Source organism: Epinephelus moara, chromosome 5 (genome assembly GCF_006386435.1).
Source record: "Epinephelus moara isolate mb chromosome 5, YSFRI_EMoa_1.0, whole genome shotgun sequence".
Lineage (NCBI taxonomy): Eukaryota > Metazoa > Chordata > Actinopteri > Perciformes > Serranidae > Epinephelus > Epinephelus moara.
In genome coordinates, this window is record NC_065510.1 from 36,947,930 (window position 1) to 36,963,938 (window position 16,009).

General features: G+C 42.1%; 1 protein-coding gene across 7 annotated transcripts in view; it reads right to left on the reverse strand.

The window, feature by feature from the left end:
* Positions 1–16,009, reverse strand: part of kdm4c (lysine (K)-specific demethylase 4C) — a 41,464-nt gene that overhangs the window by 19,467 nt on the left and 5,988 nt on the right. For 5 of the 7 annotated variants that reach the window (XM_050044097.1, XM_050044102.1, XM_050044100.1 and 2 more), the window contains exons 6-14: positions 10,590–10,639; positions 8,102–8,205; positions 7,673–7,810; positions 7,256–7,449; positions 6,153–6,385; positions 3,333–5,482; positions 3,113–3,224; positions 1,773–1,954; positions 117–360 (exon numbers count right to left, since the gene is read on the reverse strand). In XM_050044097.1, coding sequence (XP_049900054.1) covers positions 117–360; positions 1,773–1,954; positions 3,113–3,224; positions 3,333–5,482; positions 6,153–6,385; positions 7,256–7,449; positions 7,673–7,810; positions 8,102–8,205; positions 10,590–10,639 — 3,407 coding nt within the window. The remainder of the gene's footprint in view (positions 1–116; positions 361–1,772; positions 1,955–3,112; positions 3,225–3,332; positions 5,483–6,152; positions 6,386–7,255; positions 7,450–7,672; positions 7,811–8,101; positions 8,206–10,589; positions 10,640–16,009) is intronic. The other 2 variants (XM_050044098.1, XM_050044096.1) reach the window with 2 other exon arrangements.

A 16,009-nucleotide genomic window follows, 5' to 3' on the forward strand; every position in this document is an offset into this window, starting at 1 on the left:
AACAAACAATGTGGCTTGGTGAGGTAGGAGGTAAATAGATGCTTCCAGTATCAACCTTAGGACGCAATATGCTCTCTCTCTCACACACACACTTCTCTTTCCTTGTGCGTACGTACTTGCGTGGACTTGCAGGCAGCAGCCCTCGCAGTAGAGCAGAGGGGAGGTGCCATCTTCCTGCAGCAGAGGGTTAGTGGGAGTCGGGGGGCAGTTCTGCTCCCGGAAAGAAAAGCAGATCTCTGGTACCAGGGGCTTGGTCCTTCTCAGACCTTTACAGGGACGTGTGAGGCCCTCCATTAGAGATGAGGATGTGGAGGTGTCCTTAGCTACGATAGGCGTGTTGTCCTCTGCTTTGTCTTCAGCCTAGATAAAAGAATGTGATTGTCATGTTTTTCTTGAGAATTTCTTAATATCAAAGAGGGAGGTGGATAATAAAATATTTCCCCTCTTTACTAGTAATTAAAGTGGACAACCGTCTCTGGATGGCAATTTAGCCCGTGGCAAATTACAGGAGCTGGGTCTGTAATAAGACAATGATAAGCTGCAGGAAAACCATGTGACGTTCATCACCAGCGAGCTTAGTATTATTTTCAATGCTACTATTATTCACTGGTAATTATTGAGCTGTAATTTCATTATTTACTCAGACGGTTGCAAACTACTTAAATGTCTCTTTTCATGGCTATGTTTTCACAGAAAGAGCCTGATATTTTCAACAGAGTTGCACAGAATATATCTCTGCACATCATGACAGGCTATAACATAACAAAAAAGATCTGCATATAACTATAACAAAAAAAAAATCACTACTATAACATCACATTACAACAGCTCATTTGATTAGCTAGCAGGGTTTTTATTTTCTCTAACATTGTATGAGTTGATTGATGGTACAACGTGATCTATCAGGTTAACAAAATAACTTTATTTTTGTTGTCACACTGTGCACTGAGCTGATGAAACTGTGTTGGTACAGTAGCATAGCTCTATTCAAGAAATTTCAAAGAAACAATTTCGAAAATTCTCCAGGCTGGACTTAAATGAAGTAGTATATTGTAGGGCTGAGCTCAAATGTTTGACCGTTCAGGTATTTGTGCGTTGGGCAGGTATTTGGTTTTGGTTCTCTGAGCTTGAGACAGCTGGTAAGAGTCCACGCAAAAACACACAGTGACAGGTCTAAGTGTTAGCATCACACGGCTAACATTACTTATTAGTTAGTTATTAACCTCTGTTGCTGTGTCAGCTCGTGTTTACTGGGCAGACATTGAACTGACAGTTCAGCGGCTGTCTCCAGTGCTGCGTCTAAATTGTGTAATGCATGCATGTAATGCTGTGTCATAATCAGTACCCACCCGCCAGCCAAAGCTTTACATATTCGCTGTTGATTACAAGCACAGCTCTGCAGCCCAAATAATTGTATTCGAAACAGCCCTAAAGTATTACTAGGCTTAGGGTAGAAAAAAAAAATAGACACTCGCTCCAGATGGGATTAGAGTCACTGACCTGTGCAGGTAAAATTGAAAACACCCCACCTCATGAGAAGAACTAAATCCTGTGGAGCTTAAGGAGCAAAAGCAAGAGTCCTGCTCTATGTGATCTGCAAGTATTGATTCTTACATCTTCAGCTCGGTGGCTTGGTGATACGATCATATCTTAAAATGTGTTTACGCTCGAGTCTGCAACACATACAGGCGCTAATGAAAATGTTACACAGTTTGCAATCTAGCATCCATCAAATGACACAGGTTAGATACTTTTGTTGAACTCCACTTTACCTGATAATAGGGCATGAAGAGTGTGCACACAGCACAGTATGGCTGCATGGTGGCTGCATGAGCATTGTACTCCCTCTCCGCTGTGAAGCAGCTCTTCCTGTTTTGCCACAGGTAGATGAGGGGCTTCGCCCACGCCTCCATTTCCTGCTCCTCCTCCTCCGCCAGGCTCGCTTCAGGGGGCTCTGAGTGGAGATTAAAAAAAAAAAAAAAAGCCTTACAACCTGGCAATCACTTATTTATTCAACTGCTGCTTCTTTCACTATGGCCTAGATGATGATTCATGCAATACAGAGTGCAAATCTCTTGTCTGGTAGTTTGTTAATTAAGCCTGTTCTGAATGTGAAACAATAGTGTGCCCTGAATATCAAAAACACAGCATGCATCATTCTCACAATTGACTTCAGCGGTATTAATGGACTGCTGCTAAATCAGATCCAATCCATCCACGGAGGTGACAATTTCCTCTAGTGACTTGAAAAACATTTTCAATGAATGGAAGCCTGTCTGTTTATAAAATTACCCAAAATGATTAAGAGCTCTCATCATCATAAAATAGGCTTCTTGCAGCCATGGTCATTTCATGGTCATTTCTTACTCAGGGATAAACAACTAAAATGGCTGCTGAATTATTCATCCTTTTTCCACAACCATGGAGATGATGAATGTGACTGTGTGTGTATATGTGCATTAGTACTCGTTAATTGAGGGCTCTCCCTCCCACCCTGCTAAAACAAATAGAGTATCTGTCACTAGGTCATTTTACTGTGGTAGGCCTGAGAGTTAAATCTGTTTGGTTTATGTGTGCGTTGACGTCAGACGAATCATTTGGGGGGACATAAAATGTGAAAAATGAGGAGGGGAGGGAGGGACCGCAGAGTGCAATGGTTCAGTGGTTATAAAAAGCTACGCTGTGGGAGAACATTAATGTTACCTGACATTACTTACTATTTAAAAGTTTGCTGTTAATGGTATTAAGGCAGCAACTCTATTCCTCCTGAGCCTAATTTCTTGCTGGCTATCCTACCTTTTAACAAAGAAAATGGCATAATTTTTAAAGTGTGCTGAACACTGGTTTGCAAACCAGAAAAAGAAAAGTTATGGCAACTGTACTGCAACCAGCAGAAGTCAAAGGATCATGGTTTCTGGCCCTGTGCCACCCACTATGCAGCACCAACCACAACAGGAAATGTCCCTGGGTTTTTTATTGAAATGAGCATGGCTCTTGGCTTCCAGCATGTGCATGTGTCACTGTCTGAATGTTTGGAGTCTTTTTAAGGCTAAACCTTTACGATACCTTTCAATGAACTGTGCGAACTGTGTGTTTGTGAGTGAGTTCCCACCATCATCGCTGGCAGCCTGTTGTTTGACAGCAGTGGGTACAGCCCTTGCAGTAGGTTTCCTGAGTGGGTGACGCCAGCTCTTAGTGGTCCTCTTTACTGACAGAGCAGGGTACTAGCATGAAAAGGCATCGTTGAAAGGCATTAGTGTGCAAATAACATATGCTTTTATCAAACGTGAGCCAAAAGACTGAATTCGTATGATGTGGAAAAGAGCACTCACTGCACAAACCTCCCCAGGTTCCAAGCCTGATTCATCACACTCGCAGTTTCTTGTATCATTTTCCTCCTCTTCTTCTTCTTCTTCTTCTTCTTCCTCCTCCTCCTCTTCTTCTTCTTCTTCTTCCTCTTCTTCCTCCTCCTCCTCCTCATCAGATGACTCACTACTGCTCTCTCCCTTGATGCTACCTTGCTGCTCTACCTCTTCAACATCAGATCCCCCTTCTTCCATATCAGACACCCCATCCTGTTCTCCTCCTCCCATCCCAAGAGGTGAAACAGCAGTATCTGAGTGTAAACTCTCCTCTGCCTCCCTTTGCCTCCCTAGCTCCCTGCACAAGGAAAGGGCTTCAGACCCATCTGCTTCCCCTCTATGGAGCTCATAATCTCCACAAAGCCCCAGGGGCTCAACAGCACCAACTGATACCAGCGAGGTGGGCTCGAGCTGGGCCCAGGTGAGAGGTCCACCTTCCTCTTCCTGGTTCTCTGACTCTCGGAGGTCTTGCTCCGCGTCCTCCAGGTCTGTGACTTCTTTGCACTGAGGTTCAGTCCACATGGTGTAAGGTAGAGGGTCGTGGGTGAAGTCAGAAGGGAGCTCTGGGTGCAAACTCTGGATGAGTACTGCAGGACCCTGGGAAGTGAAGTTTCTCCAGATGCTGCTGGAGAACGGTCTGGGCTCCATGTATGGGTTCTCGGAAATACAATGCGAAGGGGAGTATGTAGTGTGGGGGTGGTGGAGTTGTAATGCTGAGTGACTGTCACTGTGAGTGCATACTGGAGGGGAAGGGGTTGGGGGATTATTGTTTGAGGTACCAGTTAAAAGAGAGCCAGAACTGCTCAGACTGAATACACTGTCTCTTTGAGCTGAGTCCTTTGAGTTATCTTTACTTGCTAACTCTGGGAAGCTGTATTGCTGCTCTGTTTGAGGTGCATTGCTCTGAACTAGCTGGCGAGGGGAAGCATCAGTCTGTCCAGTACTAACATTTTCCAGCACTGAGTGATCCTTTTCTGCAGCAATTCCTGGCATTATTAGCATTTCCTGGACAGCACCAGATGTTATTTTGTGCATAGCATTGGTAGCTAAATGAGCTGTGTTTCCTTCTGAACCAGACGCTGCTGCCCCTTCACAATTATATGGAGACTCTAAATGCCATTTGTTGGCATATTCGACAGTAAGAGGTTCTTTCGACATCATTAGGTCAGTTTCCCTCTCTTCCTGTTTGGCTCCATTTGAGGACGGAGAGCCGGTTGGCGTCTCCCGCTGAAGCACAGGTGCAGCCTGGTGACTGCATGATGTAGCTTTTGAAACGCTGGTTAGCCCATCATCGGCTGGGGTGAGGGAGGGCATCTCTTGGATCAGCACAGGTGGCAAAGGGCAGATTCCAAACTTATCTGCTGGCTCAGGAGTGAGTTGTGGCATATCCACTGCATTCCTCTGTAGCAGAGGAGGGAAAAGATTTTCCTCAGTGCTGTTTTTTTCTAAACTGTAGTTGTGTCCTGAAGGGAAGAGGGAGCCACATGATGTGTAACTATCCCCCTCTGCTGGCTCAGTTTTGAGATCATAAAGTGCTTCTGTAGTGGAGTGTGGATTGATGTGTTTGGGATCAACAACAGTGTACATTTTCTCTGCTTTAGCAGTGTTGTTAGTGTAATTCTCAGTACTCGTGTCCATGCTACTGTCAGTGTTTGGTGCGAGGCATAAAGTGTCTTCTCTACATGAGGAACTAGATGTCTGAGCTCCAGAGTCAGGAGGGCACAAGCTCATCTCAGTCTCAGCAGAAGTGCTTGTTGTGTGGGAAAATGAGCTGAGTTTGTTGGCCTCAAGGGGAGAGACCCTGCTAGAGCAGTCCTGAGATGTTGAGAGGTCTTGTGGTTCAGGAGAATGACACCTTGACTCATTAATTCCTGGATACATCTGGGTAGCCTCAGGCAACTGCCTGAGTCCTTCAGGACTCCTGTTCATGACCCCTGACCCTGAGAGCTGCTCAGGGTCAATGTGAGTGATCGTCTCTGCCTGGAGGTTGCTCTTCACAGGGGAAGCAGGGGAGGGACTGGGGCTGCAGTGAGAGTTATGGGATGGCTCCTTATTTGAAAATCCCAAACTATTACTCTCTACACGATTTACCTTGACCACACACATCTGTCTGCAAGGACCTGTTGAGGATAAAAATAAAATCAACCATCAAGCAAGCAAGGACAGTAAAAATAATTTCATAGGTCTCACTCAGTGTCGGGCAGTAACGCGTTAGTAGTAAGACATTACTGTCTTGACATTATTACATTTTGCAGTAATAACATTACTTTTCCCTGTAACAAGTAGTGTTATTAATTAGTAAGACATTTTCGGTAATAAGATTACAGGATATAATTTGTCACAACCTTGCATTTGTAGACTCTTTGCACTGCAAAAAACACAACCCTACTACAACAACAGATCAACATGAACTGAAGGAAATACAAACCACCATGAGGATGGCTGTAGCCCAACACTGGCTAAACAGCCAAAACTGGAGTTTAAATATGACAACAGGCTACAAGAAACAAAGAACGAATGAAGCTTGTGGCTGGATGTGAGGTGGATGAAATGTTGCCTATCACCAGGATTGATTCTCTGTCTTTCAGACAGATCCTTGGGAAAAATTCAGGTTAGAGGCAACAGAAGACCACCAGGTAAAAAAATGTGTGAGCTATCTAATGTTAGCCTTAGCTGTGCTTATCGGAGGAAAAAAAAGTAATGACTAATAAAACTTTGAGTAACAAGCTCAACACAGACAGACAAACTGTCTTTATCATGCACACACATACACACACGATCGCCTCTTACCAGCAAGCTGAGCAGAGTTATGATTCTGGTTGTGCTTTGACTCGGCTTCCTTTTTCTTCTCTTTTTCCTCTTTGCCCCTGCAGGTTGTTCCTGCCACTGACCGGCGCACCTTGGGCCCGGGCGAACCGCCCGAGCCTTTTCTCTTGCTTTTTGTCAAAGCTGAGCTGTCATCCAGGCCAATAGGCTCCTCAGTGGTTCTCAAGCGCTTTGAGCGCATACGAGAGTGGGTGCTGCTGTAAGAAGGGCGAGAAATCAAAGAAGATCCAAAATCAAAACCCTGATTAACGCTGACAAACAACGAGAGCAAATGTGGAATTTTGTTATTTAGGAGACAATGGCATTTGGCTTTTGCAGCTGTGGCAATATTTCTGGCCAAACGCACTATGTCACTAGCCAATGCACCAGATCCACTATCACAGGCACCATCACCACAATATGCATCTCTGAATGTTGTGTGGGAAATGTAATTGTTTTTTAAGTAAATGTTCTTTTCCTAATACAAAATTAAATTTGATCTTTACTAACACTGATGAGGACTGTTTATCATACAAATCATCACCACTCCTACTCCTGATTCAAACCCCACCATCACCATTAGCTGCAGTTCACTACTCTCATTAACAGTATGGCATAGAATACAGATATAATGCTGTCTGAGGCTACATCCGCGCTAATCGTTTTTGTTTTAAAATATATATCTACTGCTATGTTCAAGCACAGCATCCACATTACCCTGGCATTTTGGAACCTCTAAAACAGAGACCTTCACAAACATGGCTGCCCCTATTTTAGTTCCAAAATTCTAGGGTTGTGTTTAAGTCTGGATGGGCGGAAACTGACTTTTAGAAACAATGACATTCACGTTAGCTTAGGTCTACATATCTTTGAGATTTCACTTTAACTTTTGCCATCTCTGTAGTATTTCCTCTAACTAAGCAACCAACCGCAGTCAGTCAATAGTCATGTGATATGCATTTTCAGGCATGCTAGTATGGACTGAGGTTAATTCTGAAACAGTGCTAAAATGCCCGTGTGTACAGATTGTTTTCATTTCAAAATGAAAAAGTATTAGTGCAGATGTAGCCTGAAGGTAAATACAGTACCCTTTATTAGTAGGCTTGTTCTTCCGCCGCCTCTGTAACCAGCTCTGCAGCTCCGGTGTTGAACTCGGAGTGGCAAGTAGGTGGTCAAGAGGTGCAGAATCTTTGCCCAGCATCCAGTTAGGGTACCGGTCAGGTTGAAAACGTTTCACAAAGGGTTCCATAGATATCTTCACCATGTCCTTGCTACATGTGCACTGGAGGAAAGAAAGAGGAGGGGGACAGGGGGGAGTTATATCTGCTTGGGAAAAGTACAAAGAGGCCTTCTGGAGTTCACTTTTAAGGCTAAATTATAATACTGTTCTGTTTGATACAGTATGACTTTATACCATGAAATTAACTGTATTCAGATCTGACACCTATTTGTTAGACTTCCCAAAGACATAAGGTGTGCGAGGAAGGTTCTCAGCTGAATGTTACCTGTGTGGCCACTTTGCCATAGTCTATCCAGCGCACAGTGGCAAAGTTGGTGGACTCTGCACAGTTGAAGCCATGATTGAAGCCAGCATGGTAGCCATAGGGGAAAGTGATCATGAACTCTCCTGCTTCCTGAGTAATCTTTTATGATAGGGCGAGAGAAAGACACAGAAGGAGGATTGTTTTTTTTCCCATGGAGATCACTGCCACTGAAAACTGTACTGTCCTTTTGGTTTGCAAACATTTCCAAGTAAAAGAAAAGAAAAAAAAAGAATTAAAATAAGCCACTGCAAATTTCTGCAATCAGTCAAAACCAGCACTGCTAATTTTACTGGCAAGAAAAGCTGTTTCCAGGAAGTTGGTAAATAAAGGGAGTATAAACGCTGAGAAGAGGAGGACAGAGAGTAATTTTCAAAGGGGCTAAGAGCCTACCTTATCAAAAGGAATGCCATACTTCTTCAGTATGGAAGGGGAGATTAGAGTCATCTTGTGACGAAGAAAAGCCTCACACCCCTTGAAGCTGTTAGGAAAGAAACCTGACAAAAATATGCACACACACGCACACCATTAACATGGAGTGTAAGCCAACAACAACACCAACACACACACAAAAAACATACATGAATAAAAAGCCTGACTAAAAAGCTAAGTGACAGGTGGAGTTTAGTTTTTTTGGTTGCAATGTTTTCAACCTTTGTTCTCTAGCGGTCAGGTCTATCTTGTGTTTTAACTTGTTTCTATTTTAATCCTTCCACAACATCTATGCACTTATATGTGTTTATGTTTATACATATGTGTCTGTCTTTGTCAAACACTTTGGTGCATTTGTGGTTAAAGGGAAACTTTGGTATTTTTTAACCATGACCCTTTTTTCCCATGTTTGTGTGTCTCTGTGACAAAAGGGACAAACCATTTTTTAAACTGGTCCAGTATTGAGTGAGACCGCTGCAGCCGTAGTGACGAACAGGCTGCAATGTAATCCCTACGGGCAACTGTGCACTGTCAGTTTACACCCACTAAAAGTGCTTGCTTTTGCTACAGACAGGCTCAGATTGTTGTTTTAATTGTCTGACAACATTATGGAAAAGGCCCTACCAAGAAATAAAACACTTTTCCTTACCTTCTGCTGATCTGGTTTGTTTGTTAGTGTGTGTGACCAAGTCTCACTCAAGGAGAAGTCTCATTCTGAAATCTCAAGTAGTCAGCCATGACATTGAAAATCTTTTAGGTAACACTAAGCTACACTTTCTGTACTCCGACACAAAGCAGTTTGTACGCGGACACATCAAACTCTTCCAGGCACTCTCCAAATGGACGTAAACTGACAATATGCAATTGCAGTGGTTTAGGGGTAGTTGACGAGGTGGATGTACGACTAGGTAGATGGGTAGGTGGCTATGCTGTAAACACTCAGACAAAGATGTTGGTATATCCAGTATACCCATGTATACTAGGGCTGGACGATATGGACAAGAATTCATATCTCTGTATTTTCTGAGATGTCACAAGCACTTTCATAAAAACAGACTGATCAAAATAAAATGCAAAGAGAGATTTTTTTCCCTGTTTGAAAATATACAGCTGCACAGCATGTAAATAAAAAAAAATAGATATAGCACTGGAGCTTAAGAGGTTTAAAGGTTTGTAGCACAGGCCACAAAACTCTAACATCAGTATAAAAGGATCAAGTAGAGCTAAATCCATTGTAGTGTGGAACAATTAAAAATCTTTGTGGGGGGAGTTCAAAAATTGCTTTCCATGGCCTCTCAAATGAATCTAGTACTGGAAATGATTTAAAGCTTTTTATTTATTTAGGCTATTAATCTTATGTATGCACAGAGCATCAACAGAGAGGCTGAGGGAGGGAAGGAGCGAGAGACACTGTCTGCTTTACATACATCTTGTAAATGAAATGTATGTGTTGTCGCTGCATCTTTTAATTACATCTGTCGTCTGCATCCAGGCGCTGTCTCAGTGTCACACAATAGACTATAACTACAAAGAAGAACAGCAATCCGCTATGATCCACTTCACACACAAACTAGCAAACAAACGCTCACTGACACAATCAAGCGGCTCTGTCTCCCACACATGCAGCGCAGCACAGGATTGCACTGCGGTAATGTCATTCATCTCACAGACTGATTTAGCATAGCACGTGCAATATCACATTGCAGTCTAACAGACATATTAAACAGAGGAGCAGCTCTTTGTCTCTTTTAGCGTTGCCCGAGAACTTGTGAGTGGGTGAGCAGGTCGGAGCTGTAGTTGGTATATCGCCCAGCCCTAGTGTACACCCTGCATTGCCCGCAGGGATTACATTGCAGCCTGTTTTGCTGCTTTGGCTGCAGTGGTCTCTCTCAATACTGGACCAATTTCAGACAATTGTTGTTTCCATTAGTCACTTGGACACAAAGAAGTGGGAAAATGGGGCCCAGGTTAAAAAAATACCTTCGTTTTCCTTTAAGTTCTCACCCTTTATTGCTTTACATTTATCCAGTGAGGTAATCAGCACTGCCATCTAAAACCTTATAGGCTTATTTAACATTACATTTTACACACAATTATACAGTTCTAAATGTAATCATACACATTTCAGTTTATTTAGTCTACTAATGCCTGACAGTATGGATTTCCCTAAAGTGGTTTGTCAATACATTAAGCATCTCTGCCTATTTACATCTCTCCTAGCAACAGTTTTTGCATGTTTGTAGTCACAGCTCATTAGCATGCTCCATCTTGAGCTTTGCCATTACCTCCAGTGCCCTCTCAATGCTGAGTTTAATTTATGTGCTGTACTTTGTTGTTTAGTGCAGACCTGCTTCTGTATGCTGCGATCGTTATTTAATAATTATTTAATTTCCTCTCCCCACCTCCATTTATATGGAGATTACAAAGAGAATATAAATTATTCTTTTACCTGTAGCCAGACGCTCCAGTCTCTTCCCGTGCTCCGGGGGGATGGCATACCTGTTAAAGACAACACATATTAGATACGGGGCCAGACAGAATTATTTTTGACTGTGGATGTGGAATTCTGAACATGTACTGTTCATTATGCCAACACTGAAGCATACAGTTTAGCCATAATGAACACATTGTAGCACACACAGTTGCAGACGAGTTTTCAGGAGAAGCCTTTACAATTTCAAGACTGCCATCAAGTGGTGGATACATGAATCATAGCAATAAGGCTGATGAACCTTTTCCAGTACTGCACCAATAATAAACATATAGAAATTCTAACACGCAGAAATGTTGTTATCCCTTATCATAAATGTCTCTTTAAAGTTTCTGTAGAAACCTTCATATAATCTGCTATCGCTTTTCTTCTAGAATATTTGATGTGTTCGGTCTCTGTAGCACTTCATTTCAAAACGTGAAGCCTAGTTTCATCTATGATAGGGATAAAACAACCATCACTGATTGCTGTTGAGTTAAGAATCTTATTGACCTTATTCTGTGTTGTCTTGTGTTACACTGCTGACGCAATCTGAATTTAAACTATTCCCAAAGTTCCCGGTGAGAAACCTTGGGAGCGTGACAGAACTCCCTCAAGGTTTGACTAGGCATTCCATTTGACTAGCACCATCCGCCCTCAGGTCTGTGGCATTTCTATCATCATATCACCTGTCAGCTTAACGGAGCAGGGAGAGACAGGATGAGAGGGAGAGGCAACCTCAGGTGGAGGTGACATGGGGAGTTGGAGGGGGTTGGGGATTGAGAGGAGGTGAGAAAGGTGCATCTTTAAGCTGCTCCCTCCAGGGATGAGATGTCAAAATAGCAGCGAGATGAAAGAGTGTACGCCAGTGTGTGTGTGTGTGTGTGTGTGTGTGTGTGTGTGTGTGTGCGCGCACAAGTTGATAAGGGTATGCATGTGTGCGGGTACTTGGATCATCAGGCTGCTCTTTGTGAGTGTGTATGTGTGCGTGTCTGTGTTTCTGTGTATATGTGTGTCACTGTCTGGCTGTGACACTGATCCCTGTGGGGTTGCAGGGCTCACTGCTCTAATGAGCAGAACTCCCTCCAGGGCAAGAGGGAGAGAGAAATGGAGCAAGCCAAGCTGACAAAGAAATAAAAAGCAAACTCCATTTTGATCTACCTGCATTCATCACCTCTTTTCTTACACTGTAGTATTTTAACCTGAACCTCCTTAAAGGTTGCTGCTGCTCTTCTATTAAAGAATGCACGCGCTTTAACAATCAGATCTGTGCAATATACGGTACATTCTGTGATTGACTTAATCGTGTTACCATGTACTCTGGTCAGGCTTGGGTGATGGAATACATGGAACGGTGTCACGTAATTAGGATAGAAAAAAAAGGTACTGTATTTTGTAGAAAAGGGTCATCAGTTTACTGATACATTTAGTACAAATGGCAATTATTAGCAGAATTACAATTTTAAATTACACTTTGTGTGGAGTTGGCATGTTCTCCGCGTGACCGTATGGGATCTTCTCCAGATTCCTCATGCAGGTTACATGCAGGTTTATTGGTGACTTTAAAAATTGCCCTCAGGTGTGAGTGTGAGTGTGAATGATTGTCTGTCTCTATGTGTCAGCCCTGTGATAGTCTGGGAACCTACCCAAGGTAAATCCCACTGCTCGCCAAATGTCAGCTGGGATCGGAGTTACAGATAACGAATGAATGCATGAATGAATGAAAGGATTTAAAATAAAGAAGGATATACTACTATCCATACACATTACAACACTTCACAAATCTCACACAAGACTTAAAGCCATATTTAACAGTTACCAGTTCATTATCATGGCCTCTATTAGCTCAAATTAGAGTTACCACATCACGCTTTTATGCCTCCGCCAACTAGTCATGTACGGTTTACATCCATGTCTGTCCAGATTCATATGTAGGCATGACAGCTGACAAAGCTTCGTGTATGGATGGTGCTGCAAAGAAGCTACATATTCTAAAATCTTGATGCTTCACACACAGCACAGAGGATCTATACAATCTGCAGTTTCACCACGGGCACCCAAGTATAGTGTCACCAATTCAGTATCTGAACAAATGTCTCCCCTTCTGTTTCTGAGTAATCACCATAAATAATGAAAGAAAAAATGTTTTTGCAGAAAATTATGATGTCACAGTGAAGTTGACCTTTAACCTATTGGTTATAGGATGTCATCAGTGTTTTCTATGAAATTCAGACATAAAGTTTACAACTTTAAACTGTAAATGTCGTATCTATACCTAAAAATCTGCCATTTGGGCGATTAATTTCAACCTCATCTTCACTTCTCTTGTCATGTCTTGCTTGAAGAGTAACTTTTCACGAAATTCACATTTCTAAGATAGTAAATTACGTGTGCAGTCACGGTACACTAATTACACTATCCACTGATGATGGTCCTAGTCTATAATGTCAGTTTCAACAGAACTCATTGTCCTTTTTTCCGGAGAAAATCCAGTAATTCAATCTTCTAGACCCCCCCAAATCTGTGAAAAATGTATGACATTCATTGGACATCCCCGAACTGTTTTGTAAGGTCACATTCATCCCCCCCGATACACCTGATCCCCCAGTAATTTAAACACAGAGATCATGCGTCATTAGTAAACACAGCATCAAGTTGTTATCTGCAAAAACATGAAAAGATTGAAAAAAAAATGCAATTGACGGAGTAGGAGTAATAGAAAAACCCACCTCTTCTAGTAATCATTAATTTTACACTGTTAATCAGTGTTTGAGGTAAATTGACAGAAAAACTGTGTTGTATATGATTGACTGGATTAGATATTACATTTTGCCTTGCTCCACTGCACAGACAAAAATGATTGCTCTGAAGAAATCAAACCATATGCTTATGCCCTTGGAGAATAACAAAGCCCCATACACACTCCCTCCCTGGACATCACCCCTGCTGCATATGTTGTTTCTTCTCTATTCTCACTGGTGTTTAGATTCTCCAAAGTAAAGTCACTTATTGCAGGTAACCACCTCATCAGTGTGCAAACAAGCACTAAAGGAACAAAACCCGAGGGCCATATGCAACAGAATGGCTGGGTTAATCGAATGAGACATATGACATTATATGTAATTCACCATTTAAATCCACTTCAATCATGAAATGGATCTAAACAGAGAGTGCCAATAATGGATTTTGCAGAACTGATGCAAATATGGATACGCATTATGGAAAGGATATGCATCTCCATCTGCAAATCTTTTCCACACATACTACGCTCTAGGCTCACACATAACACATGACAAGATCGGAAATACGACACAGACCTTACAAGACTAGTGAAGAGATCCTTAAATGAAAAGCTTTTACATAAATATGCAACATATATAGACATACTGAAGCGGCTAATGATTGGCTAAATACTCCAGGATCACTCCAGCTGCCTGTGTGCTGCCTTTACTACACAACCAATCTTTTTATTTGATTTAATTTGATTACTGCCATTTCAAATGACAACTCTGTCATAAAAGATGAAACTTTTAAAAGGTTAAATAGTCAGAATAACACAAAAAAGCAGGAGGGCTTACTTCCATTTTGGTCACAAAGGAGGGGAAGAAGAATAAAAGCCACAGAGATCAGACCCTCAATAAGTCGAGTTAATTGTAGTTAACCTGCATGAGTTTCAGTGGCAGCAGTGAAAATTGTACTTGTCAGCATACTTTTTACTCTTACTTGAGTAGGTTTTTAGAGAAAAGTCATTACTTTTAATCCATTACATTTGGATACATTCATCTCACTAATTGTATTTATTTTGTAGCCTATTTCATGCATTCATCTACATCCTGTTAAAGAGACAGGTGGTCAGCTGGTCTGAGATTTGCAGGCACTCTGTCACCCTACTGCAGCCAAACCTCCACATGACTCAGTTCAAAGCAGCGTAAGCTACTGAAGCAGGAGTGTGGCTTTCAAACAGCGCTAGCAGCTGATATTTACAGATAATATACTGCACACAGCGCAGCAGGCTCTGGTTGTGAACGCTGGTCTGAAGTCAGTACATCACAGAATCATGCTGACAGAGAGCAGTAGCCTAGTGAATTTGGTGTGCTTATGCTAATATGTTTAATGATATTTACTAGGGATGCACGATATTGGATTTTTTGCCGATATCCGACATGCCAATATATAACAACTCATTTGGTCGATAAATTATATCGATATATCCACTTTTTTCCCCACCAGTTTAGTGATCATCAAGTGTCGTCTGTAGTGTACTTAACATCATATTATGCATGCATACTCTTATCATGATGGTCCACCAGCAGATGGAGACATGAAATAGAATGCTTATCAATGAATGTAATATTTACAATAAGAAAAAGCATGTTGGCTGATTCTGTTCATTTTAAAGCTGATTTTGGCACATACCGATGACGTACCGATATTGGCCGCGTTTCCCAGTTCCAGTTAAGAAGATCTTAGCGCTAAGAGCTTCTTAAGAACGCTCTTAAGCCTCCCGTGAAAGAAAAACACGTTTCCGAGATTCGCACTTAGCTTAAGAAGATCTTTCACTAAGAAGGAGTTGTAAGATCGAGCTCTTAACTCGTAACAGTCTTCTTAGTGACCAAACGCTCACAGATCCAGCCGCGTCAGGCACATTAATATTACACTAAGCAAGGAGATATTAAAACGGTGCGCACCGTATATATTTTGATCTATTTTATATTTCAGATTTATACTGTTTAGCATTAATTGGTGACACATCTGCATGCACATATGAGATAGTTTACCGCACCCAAAAAATGCGTCAGGGCACAACAGAAACACATCCACCCTCCAAACCTGCGACATTTCACAGATATCAGGCAACTGACAGGTGTAACTGAGCTCAGCTGGAACCTCATCAAGGGATGCTCCACCCGCTACTCTATATAAAGGCGTTGCCACATCACACATGTGTGAGATACCATGGCTGCTTTACAGCATATTCTCGCTGCTAACCAACAGCGTCACCGTGTATATGTAAATGCATTTGTGCGTCAGCACTTCAGCCCACTCGACATGCTGTCAGACCGGGCTGTCCAAATTAAGTACCGGCTGCCCCGTGCTGTGATATAAGGCCTCATCAACTTAGTGTCTCCACACATCCGCACATACATGTCACATTAACTCTTTTACAACTGTCAGCGTGCTGCCTGTGTGTTTTCATAGTTTATAACTGGCATTTTGTCTGATTCTCAGTGTAGATTAATATAGTCCATAAATCTGTCAATTTTGTCCTTCCGTGAACTGGTCACGTTGAGATGATCATTAGCAGAGACACAACATTGATGAATGCAAGTAGGATACAATGCAGGTACTTAAGTTAATTTGTCCTTTCCTCCGTCTTTCATATTTTTCATGATTCTCTT